General features: G+C 46.9%; 1 protein-coding gene across 1 annotated transcript in view; it reads right to left on the minus strand.

Moving 5' to 3' along the window:
• Nucleotides 1–3,847: 3,847 nt before the first annotated feature.
• The window catches only part of LOC125943452 (tolloid-like protein 1), a 53,371-nt gene continuing 29,855 nt past the window's right edge, over nucleotides 3,848–27,363 (minus strand). Inside the window, exons 6-10 of the mRNA XM_049662779.1 lie at nucleotides 24,238–24,256; nucleotides 15,832–16,017; nucleotides 14,463–14,611; nucleotides 10,958–11,274; nucleotides 3,848–3,916 (exon numbers count right to left, since the gene is read on the minus strand). Coding sequence (XP_049518736.1) covers nucleotides 3,848–3,916; nucleotides 10,958–11,274; nucleotides 14,463–14,611; nucleotides 15,832–16,017; nucleotides 24,238–24,256 — 740 coding nt within the window. The remainder of the gene's footprint in view (nucleotides 3,917–10,957; nucleotides 11,275–14,462; nucleotides 14,612–15,831; nucleotides 16,018–24,237; nucleotides 24,257–27,363) is intronic.

Here is a 27,363-nt window from a genome sequence, read left to right on the forward strand (position 1 = left end):
GCTGCATTACAAGTGGTGTGATTAGTCAAACAGAATATAGTTTCGTCTTGCACAGTCAGATTATGGCAGGGACTAGCTGTGTTTCTTTGTAGGTGACTATGTGAAATAAATTTTTTTCTGTTTAAAAGTTCACAACAGGCAGTGCTTTCTGCTGAAGGCTTCGCATTTCAATTGCTGTTAAAGTGCCTTACGTGCAGTGCCGCTCGTCCCCGGCTCTGTACCCGCGGACACTTGGGGTGGGGCCGTCGGGAGAGGCACATGGGCGGCAGCGGCCTCTTCCTCGCGGGAGCTTGCCTGCTGCAATAACAAAGCATAGTAGACACACTATGTGAGCATTGCACCTGATGAATATGATTTGAATGCTGTTATTGTTGCTTCAGTTCCATGAACTGTTTGCCAAGTCTATTCAAATTTATTCACTCTGTACAGAATATGCTTGATACATCAACTGAATTACTCGTGACTACACATGCTTCACGGAGTAACGAACCATATAATCAATCACAGGACATTTCTGAACAGCATTGGTTTCTTATGTTATTCTAGGGGGGGGGGGGGGCAGATTTTCATTTCTGCAAAGTATGGATATCATGTGCTGGCATGTCTTCTTAATTGCAAGAAAACAGACATAAACACAAAGCAGTAAAACATTCATCAGCTCTGAACAGTGCAACTTCCCCAAAGCGGTCCACATAGCAACACAAAACACTATCCACCTCGGCGTCATCAGCAAAAAAATCGACCGGCGCGTAGCCTGGGCCGGTGCGGCTCAAGACGTCCATCACACGGCCCTCCAGCCCGCCCAACCTGCCTCCTCCTGTTTCCCTGCAAAAACATGAACACAGTGAGCTTACGTTCCGAAGTATGTTGAAAGCTGCAGGCTCGCCTCTTCTCCGACCCAACTTGCGCGGCCAGTTTTTTCAAGTCATGCACAATTCGCGCCCAATACTGGCGCCAGCGCCGGGCTGTTTTTACAGCCGGCCCTAGAGCGTTGAGCGCGGCCGTCAGCTCGTTCCACAACGCTTTTTTATGCGCAGCACTCATACTTGGCGAGAGGCTTGTGGCGCCTCTCGCCAAGTACGGGTGCTGCTCCATAAACTCAACAAGCAGAGTGATTTGAGCTGCCGATACGCGGGGTCCTGGAGGTGCCGCCATTTTTTCGTACTTTCAATTTTCGCCGGACCGCAGCAAAGTAACACAAGCAACAAGTCGTATCGTTTCACATATCATTTCACCATGCCGTTAAAAAATAGTGGTTACACTTACTCAATGTTTTGTAACATTATCACAACATAATCACTGTTTTTCTGAAACGTAATAAACTTCACAAACAAACAAAATAACAGATCATTTTCCCCGGTTAAGTCCACTTCCAACATGTAGGGGGCGTTTATCACTGCGCACTTCACCCACATCCGGAGACAGACAGTTCAGATCGTTGTGAAAAGAAAAAGTTTGCTTACCAGTATCTGCTGCGATGTACTGCTTTCCAACCTTCATCGATTCTTGGCTATCCTCTGCGAATAAAAGCAAATGTGAGCATCCCGCGACCACGGCAGATGTTCAGATGCGACTGTCTAGGCATTAGGCACAAGAGGTCGATGTTGTTTACTCACCTTGCGCTTCGCTTTCACGGTTTCCATGATGTTCACAGCTTCCGAAATTCTTCTCGGGCGAAAGCACACCACGGAGGCCGAGACTCATCTAATCGTGCAGCGTTACGGGCAAAGGTACACTAAATGCGGGCCACGGCACTGATCAGCTGCTTCTACGTAGCCGCCATCTTACCTGTGCACAGCAAAATGGCTCGGACTGGCTCGGATGCGGAATCGACGCGTGTGTGACTACGGCTCGAAAAATGCGAATACTTGCTAATAATTGGCAATACGCGTCTACCACTTGCGCGTCAAAACATTACAAAACAGTTTTAATGTCAGCGAAAAACAATGATCTATTTATTAGGCGTTTACATCTAACATGAAGTTGCTATACGGCCCCTTTAGGAGTAAAAAACAAGCAAAGCGTGCTTCCGGCAAAGGTGGAGGCTGCTGATTGGCCTGTTTGAAAAACGTCGTCGTCCCGCACCCATACGCATGTTCTGCGGCGTCATTTTGATGTCAGGAGTTTGGAATCAAACCAACTTGGAATCATTTTACGTTATAGCGCCCCAGGTATTTGCGAAGCCATCTTGCAGACGACAGCCTGAACGGAATCGCTGATGTCGATGGCTTGTGCAGTTTAGTTACTTCAAGGAAACCGTTGCGGCAGGCGTACATTCATTAATCAAACGTGTTTTTTATATCTAAAAGAGCATACAGATCCCCAACCTATTGTTTCAAGCTCAGTTTACAGCAGGCTGTTTTAGGCCGCACTTGGACGGTTGAAGACAAAATGATCAAGCAACAGTGCACCGCAGCCGAGGAGCGAGCGTCGGCGCGCGTCGGAGCTTGTATCCAGTAGTTGCGCGTCCTTTTCCTCCAGCCGACGCGAAGCGACGCATTCGCTTCTCGGCGTGCGCTGAAGCGTGCCGACGCATGCCAGTGGTTGGGGCTTTACCCTGTTCGCGATGACGCTTTTGACGCATTGGCGCGGGCCGACGCGTGCCGACGCATGCCAGTGGTACGGTCTTAAGTGCTGCGCTCTAAAAATAGGACCCCGCACGAAACCGCGTGACCACTGTTCGCATGGTCGGCATCTCAACGCCCGGATCTATGCGCAACATCCTCAAGGCCAATGGAAAGCCTCGCCCACACACATACACACATGCTAGCTTTATACGCTCCTACAGCGTCATGCTGTTGCACTGGAGCCATATCGTAGCACCGGCAACGCAAGAAACCGCAGTTCAGAGGGCGCCACGTCATAGATAACCTATGACCATAGAGAAAGGAATTCAACAAGAGGGGACACTCCCAGAGGGCCTAAAGTCCCTATATAAGAAAGTACCGCCATCACCTCTTTCCTCCGCCGCCTCCTCTCCTAAAGCGCTTGCTTTTTTCTTTACTTTTTGCTTGCGAAAGCCAAGTCGACGGTGGCGCACCTAGAAAGTCCACGTTGAAGCTTTCAGGCCGGGCGCGCGCCGCCGCTGCCGCCGGCGACTGCGGCTGCGCGGAGGACTCAACATGGCTCTGAGGCGGAAAAAAAGAAAATATAAAGAAGTGAAAAGCGCGCGCTGTCATCGTGTAATCGGAGATACAGGAGAGAGAGAAGCGGCGTTTATCAAAGGATGGCGGTACTTTTCTTATCATCATCATCATCATCATCAGCCTATATTTATGTCCACTGCAGGACGAAGGCCTCTCCCTGCGATCTCCAATTACCCCTGTCTTGCGCTAGCGTATTCCAACTTGCGCCTGCGAATTTCCTAACCTCATCATCCCACCTGACTTTCTGCCGTCCTCGACTGCGCTTCCCTTCTCTTGGTATCCATTCTGTAACCCTAATGGTCCACCGGTTATCCATCCTACGCATTACATGGCCTGCCCAGCTCCATTTCTTATATAGGGACTCTTTTCTTATATAGGGACTTTTTAGGGCCCAGTGGCCGAATTGACTGCAGCGTGCCTAGCGGTCGGCGTCAATCACTGCCGGTTTCGGTTTTGGGCGCGTGTATTTTGAACGCAAGCTAGCACGCCGGCTGCGCCCCGCGCCCCCCCCCCCCCTCTTTTTTTTTCTCTTCGTGCAGAATCAGTTTATTATTTAGTAAAAATGATTGCGAACGATCTCGTCAAGTCCCATCGAATCTGTGCCACGTGCAATTTCACAAAGTACACGCTCAGACCTTTTGTGCAATGAGGAAATATTTATGTTGCTCTATATAAAAGCTCGTTCAGCGCTTTTTGTGCGTTCATCCGACGTTGTGACCCAAGCAGGTAAGGCAGTAGCTCCTGTATGAAGCTCCACTGGAAGGCACCAGCTGAAAAGAAGTAAATTACACGCATGTTACATTTACAAGCACGTAACATTATGTTACAAGCATGTGTCATTTTGGTATTTAGACATAGGAATACTGCGTGTAGAGGCGAAACGTGCGAAAGCGGTGAATGGGCGGCATTACAAACAAAAGCAATTCGCTTTTACGTACATGGCGTAGAAAATACCCTACTCATCCCAAACAATACCATAAAATATGAAAACATCTGATTTCCTTGCGTTCCCCCATTTTCGGGCATTATTTCCTGCACTTTGGAAGCACAAATACAGGGGCGACTTCGCGTTTCCAAAACTTGGCCTCGGGCGACGCGACGGTACGCTACATACATAGCGACGGACGCAACAGGCACTCAAGACAAATGCGTGGGTGCACTGCCCTTTTTCAGTCCTTTAGAATACGGAATTTTCTAATTACAAGTTTCTGATATGTTCGTCGGCGTTATCTTTCTCGCGTTCTGCCGGCGCCAGCAGCACACCCCATGTTATCACTCTTGGCAATCGCCCATAATCGCCCATCGCGTTTTCAACAGGCGTGAGTACCGAAAGAAGGTATATGTTGTTGCGGAGCCACAAAGAACGTCACAGACTTGTACCTCTAAGATTCATTACACGCCAAACTAACTTTATCACCACGGCCGAGCTGCTTATCGCTTGGCAGCAGCGGGGGCAGCCCGACAGCCTTCTGAAGCTACTTTGTATATTTGCAGGTTAGAATTATTTTCCTCAATTAATACAGAAAACACTGATTTCTGCCTTAGCTGCTACCGATACCAGTGCTTGTGTGTTCTCTTGTATTGTGCATGTTATAGCTGATTCCGCCAAATTTCGCGACGAGCTTAGGAAGGAAATGTCAGATTTCAAATCTAAATTGGAACGCGAAGTTGGAAAATAACTTAGAGAGGTGAAGGCAAGTCTTGACTTCTGTTATGCCGAACTCGAAAAGGTCAAGCGTGAAAAAGATGATATCGCGAAAGAAAACAAGGAGCTGAAGGCAATTAACACGAAACTTGCAAGCGATTGCTCAACGCTATCAAAGCAAGTTCCTCAACTCGAGAACCGTATTACTGTGTCTGAGCAGTACTCAAGAAACAGCAATCTCGAGATAAAAAGTGTACCCTTGACTGAAGGTGAAAGCCTTCCTAAGGTTTTGCCCGAAATCGGTGTGGTCCTGAGTGACCTTATCAAGGAATCAGACATTGAAGTGTGCCATCGTGTGCCTACAAGGAATGCTGATGCCACCCCAAACATAATCGTGCAGTTTAAGAGCCGTACCAAACGTGATTCAATCCTACAAAAAGAAAAAAAGTCACGCCTGTCAACTCAAGAACCGAGTTCACCACTGTATGTTAACGAGCACCTTTGTCCAACGCTGAGGCATCTTCTCGGCATGGCGCTTGCACAAAAGAGAGTGAAAAACTGGCGATTTGTTTGGTCAAGCAGCGGCAAGATTTTGGCCCGGAAAGATGAAACATCACCGATTGTGCACATTCACAGTGAGCGTGATCTAGACAGGATTAACTAGTTTGCGCTGACTGCACATTTTTTGTTACTCAGTGCTTTTGCATTGGCTGTGTCCCCAGAATAAGTCAGCAATGCATTTTACCTTTCCAAAAACCCTTTAACATGTTTTCACTTGAATGTGCGATCCCTAAGAAACAAAGAGGACGAACTGTCAGTTTTCTTAGATGAATTTGTTTTCAATTTTGACGTGATAATGTTTACAGAGACATGGTGTTCTGCAAATACTGAAATTTGCAACCGCCCAAGTTATCAAAGCTTCTTTCTTAATAGGCAGCATAAGCAAGGTGGTGGTTTAGAAGTTCTCGTGAAACGTGAGCTAGAAGTTGAAATAGATACCGAGTTTTCCATTATATCCGAGGACATAGAATGATGTTCGACATTATTATGCAGCGAATATATTTTCACTGTCATGTATCGGCTACCGAAGGCACAAATCCAACATTTCACTGAATACATTGAAAAACTTCTAAATTATGTTAATTCGAAAAACGCGAAACTAATTCTTCGCGGAGACCTAAATATTGATATCTTAAAACCTTGCCGCAATAAAGAAACACTTTTATCAGCCGTAGACTAATCTGGTCACGCTATTATAACATACGGCAACGCGCGTTACCTCCCACACAGACACTCATCGACCTCTTTATTACAAATATACATGCAGAAAGTTTAGACCTGGTGTCCTGAATTGTGATATCAGCGACCACTTACCGATTTATTTGTTTATCAGGGGTAAAGACAAACTTGCATATGCAAAAATGAACGATGTATAGATGGTACAAAATACCGTACCTACAACATTAAGCGCCTTCTACGCATGCCTTGAAAAAGAAACTTGTACTGAGGTTTACGATTCTTTAACAGCCGACGCCGCATACAATGCTTTCATTTCTGATTTTAAACGTATTTATTTTGAGCATTTTAAGGAAAAAATATTGCGAAAATGTAACAAAAACCGGAAACCGTGGATCAACCGCGAGTGTCTGCGCAGAATAAAAAAGAAAGCAAGATTGTGCCAAAAATTTCTTAAGACCTGGTCACCAGACGATCTCGATATTTATAAAAAATATCGTAATAAACTTAACACCTTTCTAAAAAATGCGAAGCGCTGTTTTCTGCACGATCAGTTTAGTAAAGAGCAATGTAGGGAAAATGCGCAGATGTGTAATAAGCTCAACAGTTTGCTAAATCGCACACAGGTCTCGGCAACAGTCACAGAATAAAAACCATCAAGGTCATCGTATTGAGGGATTAGAGCTTGCTGAGTAATTTAATACGTTTCTCAGAGATGTGTCAGGTCGGCAAATGTCAAGTAGGACTAAACATGCCATAAATAGGAACCCTTCTAGCATGTATCTCGAACCAACCAATGAGGCCGAAATATGTGCCATATTTAATTCATTTAAAAACAGCAAATCACGTGATATTGATGGTATTGAGGTAGCTCCCATTAAACACGTGGTTGAAATAATAGCCCCAATATTGGCTTATGTATATAACTTATCAATATCTTCAGGCCACTTTCCAAAACTAATGCAAGTAGCTAAAGTCAGCATGACTTTTTGAAGTGGTGACAGAAATGACATGGCTAACTATAGGCCAATTTCGATTCCACCCATTTTTTCCAAGGGGTTGGAGAAGATATATTATAAGCGACTAATGAAGTTTTGCGTGAAATTTAACTTGATTACTTCATCGCAGTATGGCTTCCCACCTAAGAGGTCCACAGTAATAGCTCTCCTAAAGCAAAAAGAATTAATTCTTGAGTCCATTGAAAACAAAGAATTGTGCATCGGTGTATTTGTGGACTACTCCAAGGCGTTCGATCGGATCAACCATGAAATACTTCGGGAAAAACTGGAATTATATGGTATTCGTGGAATCGTAGCACTCCTAAACACGTACTATCGTAAGCAATATGAGCTCGAACACGCGAGCGCGTGGAAAATAGCCTCGAACCCTACATCTGCCGATTTGCAGCGGCCGCTTTTGGAAACAAATGGGAAAGGGCGCCGCTCTTCCGCTGGCTGCTCACACTCCCGCCTCGATATCATTGCTGCAAAACGGTAGCTTGTAGCATGTCACTGGCCGCTAGCGGTGATATGAATTCACATCAACGCGCACAGCTACATCATGTGACCTATCAGGCTATGCAGCTGCTGAGATATCGGCTGTGACGTAGACTTCCATAATGCACAGGTCATGCTTGTATTAAATCTAGGCGATGTTGGCTGAGCGTTCGGATACACCACTTTTATCTTTTTTTTTTGTACGCTAGCGAAGCGGGAGTGCCAACAGTTAGCGGAAGAGCGCCCCTCCTTTCCCCTCCGGTTTCGGCAGCGCCATCCACGTATGACGCTATCTAGGTTTTGAGGCTATTTTCCACGCGCTCCCGTGTTCGAGCTCATATTGCTCCCGATAGTACCTACAATATCGATGCCAGCGTGTGACGATAGGAAACCACGTGTCTACTTGCCAGAATACAACCACAGGAGTCCCCCAGGGAAGTATCCTGGGCCCATTATTGTTTTTGCTATATAATAATGATATAACAACTATCAGCAACGATCCAAGTTATATTTTGTAGGCAGATGACACAAGCCTCCTATTTAAAAGCAGCGACATGCAACACCAGATCTTGGTTATTAACAAAACTATGGAAAACTTAGTATATGGAGCGCTGAAAATTGGCTCTTAATACATTAAAAAAAAAAAAAGCTGTGTTGTTCCATGCGCGTCAAAGGTCGCTTATTGTACAACCAGTGTTAAAGTTCGAAAACTGCTACATTGAAATAGCTGATACTGGAAAAACGCTAGGAATACTTTTCAATAAAAACATGAGCTGGGATCCTCATGTTAGCTCAGTTATGTCTCGCCTAAATAGGTGTGTTGGTGTTCTAGCAAAATTTCGCTCATACCTTCCCGTATCCGTAAAATTGTTATGTTATAACACACTGTTCTTATCACATCTTAACTATTATTTCCTGGTTTGGGGAAGTACCACATCGTCTAACATTGGCAAACTGCATGTGCTGCAAAAGAAGGTGCTACGTCATATCGCTAGTTATGATTACAATGCACACACTGCTGAACTGTTTCGTCAGTTTAAAATTGTTCCCGTGCCCAAACTTTACGAGTATTTTCTATGCATGCAATACAAAAAATCTGTATATAACTGCGAGCATGCATTTCTTAGCATATCATCGCTGAAAACGAATACCATTGTATATCCATTCCGCAGTAAAGAGTATTGGCACGTGCCATTTTGTCGTACTCAGCATGGGCGGAAAATGTTACGTCATGCACTTGCAGTTCTGTTAAACAGACTATTTTTTTCAAAACATTCATGTGGAAATGTGCCGCATACGTAACATACGAGAGTATTTCATCCCATGATGTCAATACTTTTTTCCACTGCTGTTAGTGTTTTTTATGTTTTTATAATTATTGTCAAGCTGTTCTGCTCACCGGCGATAGCTCTCTGTCTGGTTGGTCGACGGCATGTGATGAGGCTTTCGCAAAATTACGTCATCTCTTGACGTCACCGCCCATTTTACGTCACTTCGACCCTACCGCTCCAACCGAGGTACACACGGATGCTAGTGGGATCGGACTTGGCGCTGTAATTGCCCAACGAAAGCCGGGCTTCTCTGAGTACGTAGTTGCATATGCTACTCGTGCCCTCACGAAGGCAGAGTGCAACTACTCGGTTACCGAAAAGGAATGTTTGGCCATTGTTTGGGCGTTGCAGAAATTTTGCCCTTACTTGTACGGCCATTCGTTTGATGTCGTCACCGATCATCATTCGCTCTGCTGGTTGGCTTCATTGAAGGATCCGTCGTGTCGACTTGGACGCTGGGCGCTACGTTTACAAGAATTTGATATACGCGTTCTTTACCGCTCCGGACGCAAGCATGCCGACGCCGACGCACTTTCCCGCTCGCCGGTGTCTTCGGACGTTGCGCCTGTTTCCCTTTCCGCAACTTCCTTCGCCAGCATCAATATTACTGACATGCCTTCCGAACAGCGCAAGGATCCCTGGATCGCCTCGCTGATCGACGTTCTAGCTGCGCCTTCGACGACACCTGCCCCACGGCTCTCTCGTGCCCTTCGTCGCCAGATCGCTCAATATACGCTCCGGGACGCAATGTTGTACCGCCGCAACTATCAGCCAGATGGGCGAAAATGGCTTCTTTTCATACCTCGCCATTTACGCTCCGAGCTGTGCGCGCATTTCCACGCCGACCCACAAAACGCGCACGCTGGCGTTTTGAAAACCTATGATAGACTTCGCCAGCGCTTCTACTGGCGGGGAATGTACACATACATCCGCAAGCACATTCGCTCCTGCATTGAGTGTCAACGCCGGAAGACAACTTGTCACACGCCTGGCCCATTACAACCTTTGCCCTGCCCCGCTCGCCCGTTTGACAGAATCGGCATAGACCTGTACGGGCCCCTTCGTTCCACCCCTGCGGGCAATCGGTGGATTATTGTGGCCGTCGACCATCTCACTCGTTATGCCGACACCACTGCTCTTCCAGCAGCTTCAGATCGTGGTGTTGCCTTGTTCCTCTTGCGCAGCTTCATTCTTCGCCACGGCGCACCACGCGAGCTGCTGAGAGACCGAGGGCGTGTGTTTCTTTCGCAAGTCGTCCAAGAGCTTTTAAGTGCGTGCAATAATATTCATCGCACCACTACCAGCTATCATCCACAGACTAATGGCTTGACGGAGCGCTTTAACCGAACACTTGGTGATATGCTCTCCATGTACATAGCCTCCGACCATTCATTATTAATTGGGACTTGGTGCTTCCTTTTGTGACATATGCCTACAATACAGCCACACAAGCCACCACTGGATTTTCCCCTTTCTTCCTTCTATACGGACGCGAGCCCTCTTCCACACTGGCTAACTTGGACTAACTTCCTAAAGAGAATATACAATGGTAATAATCATGTTACTTAGGTGATCGGCATAAGTGACATGCGCGACATGTACCGGCGGGTGCTATGTAGTATGTCTACGACGTCACGGGTGTAGCGGAAGAGCTTCGGCACCCGGCACCCTCCGATTCTCCAGCAGTATTCCGAATCTCCAAAGCCACACACAAAGCGAGGCACGCTGATTCGCCTACGCGGCGCTTGTCGGGCCGCAAAGTAGCCAACTCTACGACCTTGATATGCAAAAACGATAGGGGCCAGTGTAATGTTCGCTGCAGCTCTTACACCCTTCGTGTGCCTTAGTTTACGGCGATTGCCCAAGCATCGAACGCCGCATTTACTTCGAGGGACTTCCTTCTGCCGCACTGATGGCCTCGAAAGAGCTGACCAGTGAGAACAGCTCCCCTTCTTTGCACGTGTATTTTCAGTGTGCCCAAAATGATACACGTGAGCGTCTCCACCGCCATGAAACAATAGCGACAGCGCGCCAAGCGGCCTCTAAATGTTTGACGCACCTATATGGACGGGCTTGAAGTCGCGCTTAAATTGATGCACTGACCTGAAGGACGATGTACTTGCAGTCCAGATTGGGCGGGTATCCTCCCGGGTAGTTTGGGCTGCGCTCGTCGAACAGTCTGTTCGTGAGGATCTTGTCGCACTTGTGGTGCTCCCTGTGGACGCCATCACCTCCGACACCCATGGTTGAGGTAGTGAAGCCCCCCTGCAGGGGCCTGAAGGGTGGCGGCCGCGGAGACTCCGCCTCGTCTTCGTCCACACACTCTACCTGGCGCAGCCGAATGCAGAAAGCTGCTCGGGAGTTGGCCGCATCCGAGTGGAAGTGGAGCTGCTTCTCGTTCTCCTCGAAGTCGTACATGCCTGCGAACCGTTGAGCGTCAGATGCGGTCACTCACGCACACGAGCAGTAATAGACCTTCGCCATGTCTACCACAGAGAAGACTGATTGCGGACACGACAGGGCGACCGAAAGGAACATCGGCCACATGGATTAGCAGGTTTTCATGTTCCAAATAGAGGATGTCCCAGCTAACTTTAGCCAAGCTCTTTAACAAAAAAGATTGACAAAACATGGTGCAAGACACGATTTTAAGACATACGGTATTCGGTCGTAAGAGGTCTGATGACCGAATACACCTTGCAACGTAGTCGAACGCTCCGGATTAATTTTGGCCTCGCCAGTTCTTACGGGCCACCGAAACTACTGTAAACATTCGTTGTTATTGCGATAGCCACTATAGGGATACTGTAGGCGAATTTCGGCCATCGTCATCGCCGTGGTGTTCCGTATAAAGTCCTATAGTGCCACACGATCCTATTGCGCCCTGCGGCGCCGGATCCCATGGGTGTGGGAGATCGTGAGCCGAGAAGTATGGTGGCTTGATGCGCGTCGTCTTCCCGCTCGCCCAATGTTGTACTTGAAAAGCGCGAGGCAGGTCTTCAATTGTACGCTGGCCCTTGCTGCGCGCGGCACGGACGCGCACGCCTTATCTTGGAGCTTATCTGCTGTGGGTATGAAAGCTGCGCGAGCCGAGATGGCCTGTGGCTTCGTATGCGCAGTGTTTTCGCACTTCTAGTGTTGGAGGTTGCGTAATCTCCGGGCTCGAAGACGTGTTGAAGGTACAGTCAACACGAAGCGTTCGTTCGCCGCTGCTGCCGCTCTTCATGAGGCCAGCGTAGCGAGTGTCTGTAGTGATTGAGATAGAAGTGTTCATGTTTGCCTGTGCGTGCGTGACACCATGCTTGTTAGTTTAGTTAGTAAGCGAAAGATAACTACATGTTCTACTGCCGATAATACTAGTAACATTACTTCGTAGAGCTGTCTATAATTTGCTATAGCAATCAATGCTTCGCTTTTCGGGCAAATCTACGACTCTTTCTTTTTTATTTTCAACATCACTGAAATGTAGCCTATATTGCTACATCGTGCTCAGCAGCCGAGAGCCGCAGCCGCTTATGAACTCGTCCTTGGCTATCGCTGGTGTTATCTAAAGGGCATAGTTACCACTATAGGGACAAATACAAGGCAAGAAATGTAAACAACTACGGCACAGCCCGTATCCTCGTTTATGTTTCCTGTATCCGTGTCTATAGCGGTAAACGCGCCCTTTATTAGTTTCTAAGCAACTGCGGCGTGTACACATAAACAACAGAAAACAAATCTACTACACAGGTCGTGTATGCGTACATGTTTGTGCACTGGTTAAATACTTTGGAAGATTGAGAGACAGTTGCCAAATATCGTAAGAAAAACAGAGAGATCGCCAGGAAGACCAGTGCCCATGACCTGCTGCTATACGCTGACGGTGGATGGGGAACGGAGTGACAAATGGAAGGTGCGGTGGTAAAAATGATGAATCTAGCGAGTGCAGTGAGCTATGAGCATGACTATTTACATGCGTACATTCACTCTGCATCCAGTTGCTCTGGATATGCGCTCTTACAGTAGATATAGTATAGCAGACAGCCTGGAAAGCGCTACTATAGAGCCTATAGAGTCGAGATAACGAGTACCTCGATCTCTCTTTTTGCACACCATGCACTCTCGGTGTGACTTCAGGTTAAAGCAGTCGTTTATTCTGAAAGCCGATAATTATCCTAGAAAACGTAAGCGTTCACAAGTGTCGGGCTCTGCGGTTTGTACTGAGCCCCCCCCCCCCCCCCCCCCCCATAGAAATTTGCGGTCTCTAGTGACGTGCAGTTGTTGCCGCTTGTTTTGTAGAGATACTGGCCAGTGAACACCTTACTTTTTTTTCTTTTTTTCTGATCTCTTTTTGCGAGGTCTTATTCTTGCTGCAAATCGCAATCAGAAATCCAACCTCCGATTTTGTCTATTTGGAAGTTCGTCTAGTCTGGAAAGACAATCTTGACAGTGGTGACCTGAGCGTCAGCCCACTCCTCACGAGTGTGTTTCGGATAGCTGAAGACAGCAGGGCCATGACATCACGTTAAAAAATGCAATTTCTAAAAACATTTGGCTTTTATGCAGAAGTTTTGTTTAAGCATTCACCCAAACGCTTGACCGCAATGTCACAGCGGCTAGTAATCAAAAGCGCTAAGTTTTCACCCGTTCAAGTTCTTTCATATAGAAAAGGGCGAATTCAAAGGTGAGCATTCGATCGCTCTTTCGTAGAACGACTTGCTTGCAGCACCAGGTTAGAAAGAAAAAAAAAAGTTTATGGAAGTCACTGGCGTGGCGTTGCGCAGCAAGCGAGTCTTAGTGCTTCCGAAATTCTTGAGAATGACCATAAAGTCTTGTCTTAGGTAAGTTTTGTAGGCATTAAAGCCTACAAAACATGGGGCCAGTTGGTGGATATCAGCTTCAAGTAAAAACTGCTCAATGAAACGTGGAACGCGGGCGGGATTTGTTCCTTTGCTCAGTTCTCAATCTAAAAACATAATGGCTTGTTAAGCTGGATCCATACAACGGGCCGGATCGTGTTCCAGTCCGCAGGCGAATGTGACGTAGATAAGCTGCAACGAATCGTGCCCCTTGCTGCTTGTCTGCACCCGCCGCGGTATAGCCTCGATGCTATGGCGTTGCGCTGCTGAGCTCAATGTCGCGGTTTCGATCCCGGTGGTGGCGGCCGCATTCCCATCGGGGTTGAATGCAAAAGACGCTTGCGTGTATCGTGCATTGGCTGCACGTTAAGGAACCCCAGGTTGTCAAAATTAATCTGGAATCCCCCCCTATACGGCATGCCGCATAATCAGATCTGGGTTTGGGCATGTAAGACCTCAGAATTTAATTTAAAATTTAGGTTGCGTGCGGCATTGTTTTGTGTGGAACGATTCGGGGTCCCGTCATGCTTGTCTCAGGAGTTCGGCCCGTGGTGTGAATTTACAGCTTGAGGAGGAGTACGCAGCTCGCTACAAAGGGGAATGTGATGAAGGAAGGGAATCACATAGATAGATAGATAGATAGATAGATAGATAGATAGATAAATAGATAGATAGATAGATAGATAGATAGATAGATAGATAGATAGATAGATAGATAGTAAATAAAGAGAACGAGAGAGAGTGAAATTTTTCCCAGGTGAACTTACCGGATGTGTTGCGGGAGAAGATCCCGCATAGGCGCTGTCGGTCGACGTCCAAGTAATCGTACTCGCAGTCGGTGCTGGACTCCACGTCGAAGCGCTCGAAGTTCACCTCAAGGCGGCACACTGAGGAGCTCATCTTACGCACCGTGTACCTGCGTGGGGGCGAACGAGGCCGTACCACGACCAGGCTCCTCAGTTGGCTAACATGAATCGCCCAGTGCAGCGAAAGCTCAAAAAAAAAAAAAAAAGACGCTCCGCGCGCATATGATTTTGCCGTCGTCAAAGTAAAGTGCTTCCCACTGATGTTTCTTCTGTAGCGTAACATAAGACTAAGCTAAAACAGTAACATGTGAAATGTTGATTAAGTGAAAAATGCATCGGAATAGCGGACACGAGAAAGCCAACTACACCACAGAATAAGTAATAAGCTCATACGCGTGTAAAATTACGCGTGAATGACTGCGTTTGGCATCAGAGCACTGACGAAAACCACTTCATTTTTTTTCTCAACACAGCGTTTTTTATAGCCATATTAGTCATCGCACTGTTGCTTGGAAAACACGTAGAAACTTCACTTTTTCCCGATACGGCACATTTAGAATCAAGTCATCCACATATTCACTATAGAACATCTAACTATCCTCCCGCCTCACCGACCCGTCTTTGTGCAATTGAGAAACAACAAGATGAAGACTTTCAAAATAAATGCTTTACAGTTTAAAAATGTCTAGTCTTTAAAGTAACCATAACTTAACGAGAGGTAACAACCAAACCTAAACACTCAGACGTACGAAGCTAAACGATAAAAATGGAACCGTAGAGAGAACCAAGCTAAACAATAACATTAACCGTACATCTCGCTACGCACACCCAGGCATGACTGAGATAAGCCACAGCCAATTTTTTTTGTTACTGCTTTTTATCTATGCGCGATTAGCACTTGTGGTTTTGAATACTTATTACTTGTTTATTATTACTTGTTTGTTATTAGTGGTGTATTATTGCCTATCATGCTGCTGTTGTGGTGGCTGTATTGTCAGTATCGCATTCGGTTCTCTATTGGTTCTCTTTCACACGTCGTCTAAGAACACTGTGCATGCCGACGGCGCTAGTGTTTTCCTGCATATGAACCAGCTATACACTTCAGCCTCCTAATGTTCCTCCCTCGGCGGCAGCTCGCAATCCGCAGTATTGTTTCTGTTTAGGGTCCCTGTCCAATGTTTGATTTTCAGATCATCTCCCGAAAATTTATTACTGCCATTTTTTAAAAGAAGGAAACGTTTTGAATTCTTAAATGTATTTGCATGGCATGATTGGCAGTTCTATATGGAGCGCTCTTTCTCGCCCCCTCGCTGACGAGGTTTCCACTTACCTGCAGTCGAGGTTGTTGCCGTAGTTCGCCGGGTAGTTGGCACTGAGCAGCATGGCTTCGGGCTTGTGGATGGTCTCGTCGCATTCGCTCTCTTCATCGCCCGCGGGAACTCCACCTCCTCCGGGTGTTGAGGCTGGCTCGTCGCACTCGTTCTGCCGGACGGCAATGTGAAAACCACTGGTCGCTCTGCGAGTCGTCCGTGTGGAAGCGCATAACCTTCTGCGGCTCCCGGAAGTCCATCAAGCCTGCGAGGTTTTACATGTGGGGAAGGGGGGGGGGAGGGCAGGTTATTTCGTCCATGGGCCGAGTGAATCAACGGCTCACTTCCACGACACTGCGGATTGTAAACATTGGAGTCTTTTTGGTGCCGCCTCGTGCAGAACGTTTCGTTCTACAGCACCTTGCGAACACCTTTGCAAAAGGTGGCACGTCCTGAAGGCCTTATATTCCACGCGCTCAAGTTGCGCCAATGTTAGCCTAAGTTTAATATATTATTTAGCCCAAATTTCCAATACGCTCATGAAAAACCCAAAGATGCAAACGCCAAGAATGCGCTGCTCTGCATTTGTATATCATGATGGCATTACTCCATATGCGAGGGCTATGAGATGGAGTAATGGACCTACATGTGGAGTGTCGGAGTGTCAACTTGTAACTAAACGTATGCTCTTATAGCATATCTAATGAAACCCATGAATTTTTCACCATACGATTGTTTTTCTATTTTTTTTTCAGATTTATATTGAATTTCCTCCCCGGTCGTCACAGGAGGCGAACCGGAAGTGCTGCGCAAGAAAGAAGTGCGTCACTCAATGCTCGTGCCACCGAAAGCGGGCAGACTCAGCTACAGTTGACATATACGCAAATCGAAGCATTGCTGGTGTGATTGGCTCATAAAACATGTGCGTGTATGCATGAAATGTGATTTTAGAGGTATAAATAGTTGTATTGAAGGGCAGGATGTTATACGACGAAATTGTTTTTGCTTGCAGTTAATTATAGATAGGCTGGATGTTATGTAAACATATTTACATGCAGTACATCGGATAAGTATATTATTTGTTTAAATTTTCAGTGGTGTCCATGGTGTCGTGCTGCACTTGTGGTGTTTCTGATACGTCGGTTTCCTAGTGCAACTGTGGATTGAAACACGCTCTGCGTCTCAACGCGCTGGCTTGCTCGCGAGAAAGGATATATTATATGCCGCTTGTCGACGCGTGCGCCCTTGGCGTAATGATTTCAATATTCGGCTTGTGTGCTGGAGATCCTGTGTTCGAATCCTGCCGTCTGACAATTTTATTAATCTTGTTATAATTGTTTTTAACACTGGGTACTTTTTTGAAAATAATAAGTTTGCAAAGTCACAATGCCGTTCTAAGCCAAAAGGACGAAGTTTAGTCAAATCCATGTCATCATCATCATCATCAGCCTATATTTATGTCCACTGCAGGACGAAGGCCTCTCCTTGTGATCTCCAATTACCCTTGTCTTGCGCTAGCTGATTCCAACCTCCACCTGCAAATTTCCTAACTTCATCACCCAACATAGTTTTCTGCCGTTCTCGACTGCCGCTTCCCTTCTCTTGGCACTCATTCTGTAACTCGAATGGTCCACCGGTTATCCATCCTGCGCATTACATTGCCGGCCCAGCTACATTTTTGCGTTTAATGTCGACCAGAATATCGGTTATCCCCGTTTATTTTCTGATCCACACCGCTGTCTTCCTGTCTCTTAACGTTAGCCCTAAGATTATTCGTTCCATCGCTCTTTGTGCAGCCCTTGACTTGTTCTCGAGCTTCTTTGTTATCCTCCAAGCTTCTGCCCCATATGATAGCACCGGTAGAATGCAATGATTTTTCACATTTTGTTTCAACGACAGTGGTAAGCTCCCAGTCAGGATTTGGGAATGCCTGTCGTATGCACTCCAACACAATCTTATTCTTCTAAAAATTTCTTTCTCGTGATCAGGGTCCCGACTGAGTAATTGACCTAGATAAACGTACCTCTTTACAGACTCTAGAGGCTGACTGGCGATCCTGAATTTTTGTTCTCTTGCCAGGCTATTGAACATTATTTTTGTCTTCTGCATATTAATCTTCAACCCCACTCTTACATTTTCTCGGTTAAGGCCTTCGATCATTTGTTGTTTTTCGTCCCCATTGTTTCTGAATAGGACAATGTCATCTGCAAACCGAAGGTTGCTGAGATATTCGCCCTAAGCCTTCCCAGTCTAAGAGCTTGAATACTTCTTTTAAGCATGCAGTGACTAGCATCGGAGAGATTGTGTCTCCTTGCCTGACACCGTTCTTGATAGGTAACTTTCTAATTTTCTTGTGGAGAATCAAGGTAGCCTGTGGACTCTTTGTAGATATTTGCCAAGATATTCCCGTTTGCCTCCTGTACTCCTTGCATACGCAATGCCTCTATGACTGCTGGTATCTCTACTGAATCAAATGCTTTTTCATAATCTATGAAAGTCATACAGAGAGGTTGATTGTACTCTGCAGACCTCTCTATTACCTGATTGATGACATGGATATCATCCATCGTAGAATATCCCTTCCTGAAGCCAGCCTGATCTCTTCGTTGGCTGAAGTCAAATGTTGCCCTGATTCTATTCGAAATTATCTTGGTGTGGTGAATATTTTATATAATACTGAAAGCAAGCTAATGTGTCTATAATTCTTCAATTCTTTAACATCTTCCTTCTTATGGATGAGTATAATGTTGGCATTCTTTCAGCTTTCTGGTACACTTGAAGTCGTGAGGCATTGCGTTTAAAGGGCAGCTAGCTTTTGAAGCATGATATCTCCTCCATCTTTGATTAAATCGACTGTTATTGCATCTAGTCCGGCAGCTTTTCCTCTGGTCATGTCTTTCAAGGCCCTTCTAACTTCATCGCTAGTTATAGAAGGAGTCTCTGTATCATGTTCATCACTACTTCGAACGAAAGTAACTTGGCTGCCCTGGGCATTGTACAGGTCAGTATAGAATGCTTCCGCTGCTTTTACTATGTCATCGAAATCGCTGATGATATTATCCTGCTTATCTTTCAGGGCATACATTTTGTTTTGTCCTATGCCAAGTTTTTTTCTCACTGATTTCATGCTGCATCCATATTTTACTGCTTCCTGAATCTTTTCCACGTTATAATTTCGGATATCCCTTACTTTCTTCTTGTTGATCTGTTTCGACAGTTCAGCGAATTCTATCTGATCTCTCGAGTTTGACACTCTCATGTTTTGGCGTTTCTTTATTAGGTATTTTGTTACTTGGGAGAGCTTACCTACTGGTTACCTTGGGTTACCTTGGTGCCTTACCTCCCACTTCAATTGCTGCTTCTGAGATCAGCCTAGTTACGGTTTCATGCATTACCTCTATGTTGTCTTCATCTTCCTGTTCTAAAGATGCATATGTCTTTGCGAGCACCAGTCTGAATTGGTCTGCTTTTACCCTTACTGCGTCAAGGTTGGCTTGTTTCTTCTTGACTAATTTTATTCTTTCTCTCTTCAAATTGAGAGAAATCCTAGACCTCACTAACCTATGGTCACTCCACTTTATCCTACCTAACACTTCTACATCCTACACTATTCTGGTATCGGCAGAGAGTATGAAATGTATTTTATAATCTTCCTTGTCTCTCCATTAGGGCTTTTCCAGGACCACTTCCTGTTTCTGCGCTTCCTGAAAAAATGTATTCATTATTCGGAGCCTATCCCTTTCCACGAATACTACCAAGATCTCTCCTCTAGTGTTCCTAGAATCGATGCCGCAGTTCCCAATTGCTTGCTCACCAGCAAGCACTTTTCCCTAGTTTTGCATTGAAGTCGCCCATTACTACAGTATACTGACTTTACACTTTCCTCATTGCTAATTAAACATCTTCATAAAACTGTTCTATTTCTTCGTCGTCGTGACTGGAGGTTGGGGCGTAGGCTTGTAATACCTTCATTCTATACCTCCTATTAAACTTTATTACCATGACTGCTACCCTCTCACTAATGCTGTAGAATTCATCAATGTTGCCCGCTATGTCCCTATGGACTAGAAATCCTACTCCGAATTCTCTCTTATCGGGAAGACCTCTGTAGCAGAGGACGTGGCCGTTAATCAGTACCATAGGTCAGAGCACTCACTCATGAGTGCACTCACTCACACTCACTCGCACTCATTTCAAAGGCGTGAGTGCGAGTGCGAGTGAGTGCCACTGAGTGTGAGTGCGAGTTCGAGTGAGTGCCGGTGAGTGTGAGTGCAGGTGAGTGCGAGTGCGAGTGAGTGCCAGTGAGTGTGAGTGCAGGCGAGTGCGAGTGCGAGTGAGTGCCTGTGAGTGTGAGTGGAGGTGAGTGCGAGTGCCAGTGAGTGCCAGTGAGTGTGAGTGCAAGTGAGTGCGAGTGCGAGCGAGTGTCAGTGAGTGTGAGTGGAGGTGAGTGCGAGGGCGAGTGGAAGTGAGTGCGAGTGCGCGTGAGTGCCAGTGAGTGTGAGTGGAAGTGAGTGCGAGTGAGAGTCAGTGCCAGTGAGTGTGAGTGCGAGTGAGCGCCTGTGAGTGTGAGTGGAGGTGAGTGTGAGTGAGTGCCAGTGAGTGTGAGTGAGTGGAGGTGAGTGCCAGTGAGTGTGAGTGGAGGTGATAGCCAATGAGTGTGAGTGGAAGTGAGTGTGAACGTGGTGAGTGCCTGTGAGTGTGAGTGGAGATGAGTGTGAACGTGACTGAGTGCTGTGTGAGTGGAGCTGAGTGTGAACGTCACTGAGTGGTGCGAGTGTGAACGGGGTGAGTGCGTCTGGGTGTCTAGAGGTGAGTGTGAGTCAGGTGAGTGTGAACATGAGTGAGTGGTTGTGAGTGGAAGTGAGTGTGAACGTGGTGAATGCTTGAACGATAAGCAGAGGTGATATCGGTTCACCTTGCTTGCGGAAAAATGGAGGCACGTTGTGTGCACAAGCTCACTCGCGGTGATGACTTATCGCACTAGCAGATTGTGCACGCCAAGATAGAAACCACTCACTAAGGTCGTAATAATCCAAGGATCAATCATGAGTGAGACAATGTATAGTGAGGTGAGCGGATATATTATATTGCGATAGCAATTATATGGACAGTCCAAGCGAACTTCTGCCGTGGTCGTGGACGTCGTTGTGAGGTTCCGGATAAAGTCCAAACACGGTAAAATCGTCGCAGCGTGCCGGCGGTACGCTCCGTGTGCGAGTGCAAGCTTGCGAGGGTCAGTCGACACTTGCTGCTCAATCTCGCGCGCGCGCGCGCGAAAAGGCGGGGTGGAAGCCCGGTGCTTTTGTCGCGCGTCAGGCCACGATGTAAGAGCACCGTGGCGCCAGGCATTGGGGGGGGGGGTCGTTTTGCTCCAGCGGCGGCCGCGTGGGTGTCGTATCACGAAAGCGATCTGTGACGTGGAAAAAGGGCACGCGCGCGCGCCTCCTCTTCACAGCGATTTGCCACGTGAAATATGTTCAACTAGAGCAGGTAACTTCGTATGCGCTGTGTTTTCGACGTTTAGTTCGCTTTGAAGCGAAAGGCGGCCCGAAGGTCAATTCGCACGCGGCTATAGCTGCGCCTCCTTACTCCAGCGTTCTCACAGCGAGTTTCCGCGGTCATCGAGCGAGATGCGTTCATGTTAACCTGTTCGCGCGTGACACCGTGCTTGTCTATTTAGGTAGTAGGCGAATGTTTACGAATTTATACGGCCCATTAAACTACTATCCTTGCTTCGTATAGCTCTCTACTAATTTGCTATCGCAATCGAAGCTTCGCCTTTCGGGCGAAACTGCGACATTTTCTTTAATACGCCAGGGAGTATGTATCGGCTGGAGCGCTGATGGCAGACATATCCAATAATGACCGGCAAATTTTGCCATGACTTCCACTGAGTGAAGACGTTTAATACCGTGTGATTTGCTACAGCTTCGCTGGTCATCCGCCTTCAGAGGGTGAATGACTCCTCATTTTCTTCCTGCTTCCCTCTTAAGCGTACACGTACAGGCTCCTTATATAAACACGCAGAGCGGAAGAGGGACTAGCCAAGTTAGCCCAGGGTAACAGACACGCATGCTCGCATACATGGAGAAAAAGCGAAGATGCAATGATAGATACCGCTTTGTTCTTCCTTTTGTGTTTGTTTCGGCGTTAAGTGGATGACTAAGTATACGGACAGTCAATCTCTCCCTCTATTTCCCGCTCTCTTGGCTCAATCCGACCGAAGGGGAGCTTAGCGATCATGGGCGGCGAGCATGCACACGTCTAATGTCAATGACAGAGAACTGGACAGAAAGAGTTTGGGGCTGACGTCAATGTTTATGTCACCATGAATAAATTGAAACGAAAACTTTAGTCGTGCTAGTTTTGCTCTACTTTGCAGTGTTAATAAACCAGCTCTCTTTAATAATTTAGTAAATGAATTCGTTAATTTGTATTTTATTAAAACATAACCTTATTGCCTTCCTGTGCACCCCTTCCATTCTTGCAATGAGTTATTTTGTGTACGGAAACTAAACAATATTGGCGTGCTCCAGCACTGCTCGAACAAGCCTTTTGTAGGCCAGCAAATTTTATCTGGGGGCGCAAGACGAAGGTGTCTTCTCAGAAAGAAGAGTCGGTTTAGTGCACAGCATGTACATTGATTTCCACTTGAGGTTATTTTGTTAACATGACTTTCCCATCGGAGAGCGTATGCTAAAGTGACACCTAAATATTTACGCTGAAATGCACTAGTGACAGGTGTGTCATTAATAATGTAAGTAAAGTTAGACATCTGTTTCTTTCTTACTGCTAGCATTACAGATTTTTCGGCATTTATAGTCATCTGCCACTCCTGACACCAAGAAAAGGCAGAATTTTGTATATAGTAATTATCACTGTGATTAATTTCGCGGTAGGAAATACAATAGTCAGCGAATAGACAGATGTTACATTGTAATCTGGAAGGCAAATCTTTTATGTATATTAAAAATAAACCTGGGTCCAAAACACTGCCTTGGCGCACTCCCGATGCAACAGGTGCTAAATTGGAAGCTTCGTTATGAATATACACGAATTATGAGCGGTATAGATCGGCACAGTGACTCATGAGTGCACTCACTCACACTCGCACTCATTTCAAACGGGTGAGTGCGAGTCAGTGCCAGTGAGTGTGAGTAGAGGTGAGTGCGAGTGAGTGCCAGTGAATGTGAGTGTAAGTGAGTGCGAGTGCCAGTGAGTGTGAGGGCAGGTGAGTGCGAGTGAGTGCCAGTGAGTGTGAGTGCAGGTGAGTGCGAGTGCAAGTGAGTACCAGTGATTGTGAGTGCAGGTGAGTGCGAGTGCGAGTGAGTGCCAGTGAGTGTGAGTGCAGGTGAGTGCGAGTGCGAGTGAGTACCAGTGAGTGTGAGTGCAGGTGAGTGCGAGTGCGAGTGAGTACCAGTGAGTGCGAGTGCAGGTGAGTGCGAGTGCGAGTGAGTGCCTGTGAGTGTGAGTGGAGATGAGTGCGAGTGCGAGTGAGTGCCTGTGAGTGTGAGTGGAGGTGAGTGCGAGTGAGCGCCAGTGAGTGTGAGTGGAAGTGAGTGCGAGTGCGAGTGAGTGCTGTGACTGTGAGTGCTCCAAACGCTCCAAACGGGGTCGTTCCCCTCCAGGGGCCGATTCAGTCACTTCGCGCCGAATGTAGATCCCCACTGACCAGACTGTGGGGAGGCGTACTGCTCGTTATCTCATATGCTCTGGCAATGCCCTGCGTTACGCAGCTCATCGCTTACCCCTCTAACGGACTGGGAGGCAGCCCTTAAGAGCGGCGACCTCTAAGAGCAACTAGGGGCTGTCCAGAGGGCCTGCGACAGGGCGGAGGACCACGATCTTCCGACCCCGACGTGGGTGCTGCCCGCGACGGCTACGGCGACTCCCTGAAAAGGGAGGTACCCAAAAGCGGTTCCTCAGGACCACCAATAAAGTTCTCTGTCTCTGTGTCTGTCTGTCTGTCTGTCTGTCATACCGTCAGTGACGTCGTTCTCTCCGTCGGAGCCGAACATGTGTGTATCCCCATAATTGAGAAATACTTTAATGAAACCTCTGATTAACCCAGTGATAAGAACCGGGGCCGCACACGCTTCAGCTTCGCTGGTTAACCATCTTCATGGAGTGAAAGGGCCGATGAATTTTCTTTTTTAGTAACACTGATGATGAATAAATAGCCGGAGTAAATTAATTTTACCGTCCGATTCTGGACAGACTCAAGTGTACTGCATAGGTTCTATATCGCTGAAGATTCCATACTAATTCCATACAGCGCATTCCTATTCGAATTTTGGCCTGTCTTACGCCTACGAAGTAGTTAGCAATGAGAAGAGGTAGGCAGTTCCTATTTGGGATGTAGCCGAGGCCATGCTGGATGTGATTAGTAATGCTGTGTATGTGAGTAGGCTGACTGGGATTCTTACACGAAGTAGGCAAAGACACCTGCGTTAAGTCACAGTGGAAATGACAGAGCCCCTTATTGTATATATTGCGACGTTGCGGAAGTCACATATAAAGGTGTATATTTACAATATTTACAAGACAGGCAACGATGTACAAACAAGATGGCCGTCGAGACCGATTTCACCTCGACACGTAAAATCGTCGTTTCCTGACTTTGGCGACATTATTGGTCTCGCCGTAAGAATATTAAAGTAATCTGACAGGGTCTACGATAAAAAGTTATGTTTAATAATATTGGGATTATCAGCCTACTGTTAAGCTATTGGGAAAACGGCTGTGTCCGAACTTTTATTTATTTTCAATACTGCCAGTCTCAAACGAGACCATAGCAGGTGGGCATTCATACAAGTCCAGCTGTAGAACAAGTAGAACAGCGATGAACAGCCTAACAGTGGCCAAGAAAACAAAGCAAAATGAAAATTGTACAAGTGTAATACGATATGCATTTGCAGTTAACATGCAGTTCCCTTAAAATTCACAAAACATCGTAATCAGTTTATTGACTTAATAACAGAAATGACAGCACTAAACGTGTTTAAGGTTCGCCAACATGATCGGTTTCGGCTTAGTCCAGCAGGTTAGAGAAAGTTGAAAAACACACTGTGTGAAGTTCTGTTGCGTGTTAAATTTAAACGTTATCATCGCTCCCAAAGGAAATTGACTGTATAAGTCCGTCTTTCTCGCGCATAGTTCATTTCGCCTGGGTACCACCGCCTGACTGATGACATTTATATTTTTAAATCCGCCCCGATGACGCAAGTTATGTCGCGGAACAAAAATAAATACGGTTTCTAAAGAATGAAGCATCACATCCTCACGACAAAGCCCGCTACGTTGGCGCGAGCCGTGATCTATCATAATAAGAGTGGCAGCCCGTAATTCAAAAATGACCTGTCATTCCCCGTTATATTTTTTTTTCGCAAGGACACGGCCAACCCGAAGACGGGTTTTTAAACGGGACACGTGGATGACCTCAGTTTGTAGCTGGGATGAGGACGGGGTGTCTTCAACAGGGGCGACTTCGTAATTAAAGTGACTCAATCGTCGCAAAATAAATTAAAATTAAATAATGGTGTTTTCCGTGCCAAAACCACGATCTGATCTGAGGCACGCCGTAGTGGAGGACTCCAGAAATTTGGACCACCCGGGGTTCTTTAATGTGCACCTAAATCTAAGTACACGGGTGTTTTCGCATTTCGCCCCCATCGAAATGCGGTCGCCGTGGCCGGGATTCGATCCCTCGCCCTCGTGCTGAGCAGCCCAACCAGCCCAATACCATAGCCACTGAGCAACCACGGCTGGTCTTAATCGTCGCCCTTTCCTGTAGGGCCCGGTATAGCGCTACAGCAGTCTTTCGGAAAGGCCGACGTGGTGATTTGGAGTCCCCAGAAGAACGACATTTTTGGGAGAGACTGTAAGGTTCTGGTGACGACTATCGTAGCGAGCTTTTTGTGACGCCTGAGCCAGTTGTAAGTCGATCATAGGCAATCTGACGAGACATACGAGCCCGACCAACGGCGTCGTTGGCGTGCATGCGTATAAACCCGTCGATGCACGAGTTGGATAAGATCAAGCAAATCTTCAAAGAAATAGCCGATGACGCCTTTGAAATGTTATTGGCCAATGACCCACCAACCGTCGCAGATGTTATGAGCTTGTGTCAGTGTTTCGACAAATTGCGCAAGCAATGCGCCAAACTCAACAGTCTCTGGAACAGAACGACTCGATCGCGGCATTGACTCACAGCGTACAGAATGCAATGTTGACTCAGATCGAGCAGTTGGTGCGTGCAGAGTTCGCCGGAAAGCTCTCCATTTTATAGACCACACCCGAGCCAACACAGGCACAACAGCTGGCCCTAGTCATACGACAAGTTATTCAGAAAGAGGTCACTGACGCTTTGTCTTTCACTCGTCCGCCACTTCCGGAGTCTGCGCCCTTTGCATACGCGCAAGTCGTCGCTGCGGGGTTGCCTGGTCCACCGACCTATTCTTCCGCATCGGCACCCGTTCGGCCAGCACCAGTTCCGCTACGCCGACCACTCCCCACGTTTTCGAATCCATGGCGCACTGCGGAAAATCACCCTATATGTTATTTTTGCGATTATGCAGGACATGTGGCACTCTTCTGTCGCCGTCACCCTCTTGTTCAAATAGACGCCATACGACCGTCTGCGTACGATCCTAAACGCTGTGATGGCAAAGCGTGGCTACAACAATCCTCTTCGCCCGAGCACCTGCACTCAGCTACCCACCGATCTCCATCCCCCCCGACGTCGCTCTCTGTCGCCTATGCGCCGTCGACCCTGCCCTTCTGACGAGGAAAACTAGGGCGCGATCTTGTACGCGTTCCAAAATGGAACGGAGGTGGTCCGTTCCATCGAGCCGCACACGATTGGCCAATTTGAACCGTGACGATCAAATTGACCAATCATGTGGGGCTTGATGGAACGGACCGCCTCCGTTCCGTTTTGGAACGCGTACAAGATCGCACCCTAGATACCGCAGTTCCAGAGGCACGAACTGCGTCGTCGTCGAAAAATTCAAATCCTCGAATTTCTTCAGGAAGCCTCATCGAAGTTTTCGTCGATGACTTTTGTACTCTTGCGCTTGTGGACACTGGTACGCTGGTACACTGATCTGTTTCGCTGTCACATCACCATGGCAAGGCGTCTCCCAGAAAATTCATCCCCAAGATGAGTTCTTTGCAGCACTTTTGGAGGATAACGAATGTGGCAACAAAGCTCGAATCACCAATGTGGAGCTGGCGGTACATTTACCCGTTCGCGTGGTTAGCTGACCCCGGCACTTCTGATGTGTGGCCTTGCCCATGGTTTTTTCACCTGTTTATTTAAGGCGGTCGACCAGGTCTTGCCACAATCGAGAAATCGGCAGCGGTGCACGCAAGGGCTGTCACGGGATGTCCATCAATAAAAAGGTTTAGGTCGGCGCGAACAATGTAGACGGTATTTGTGCGGTCATCGATAAAATCAAGTGTTCATCATCTTCCGGCATGGACGAAATTAACTCAAAAATTTTAAAAAACACTAAGCTTATTTCTGCAGCCTATTTGTCTTTGATATTTGC

The sequence above is a fragment of the Dermacentor silvarum genome, chromosome 1 (genome assembly GCF_013339745.2).
Source record: "Dermacentor silvarum isolate Dsil-2018 chromosome 1, BIME_Dsil_1.4, whole genome shotgun sequence".
NCBI classification, from domain to species: Eukaryota; Metazoa; Arthropoda; class Arachnida; order Ixodida; family Ixodidae; genus Dermacentor; species Dermacentor silvarum.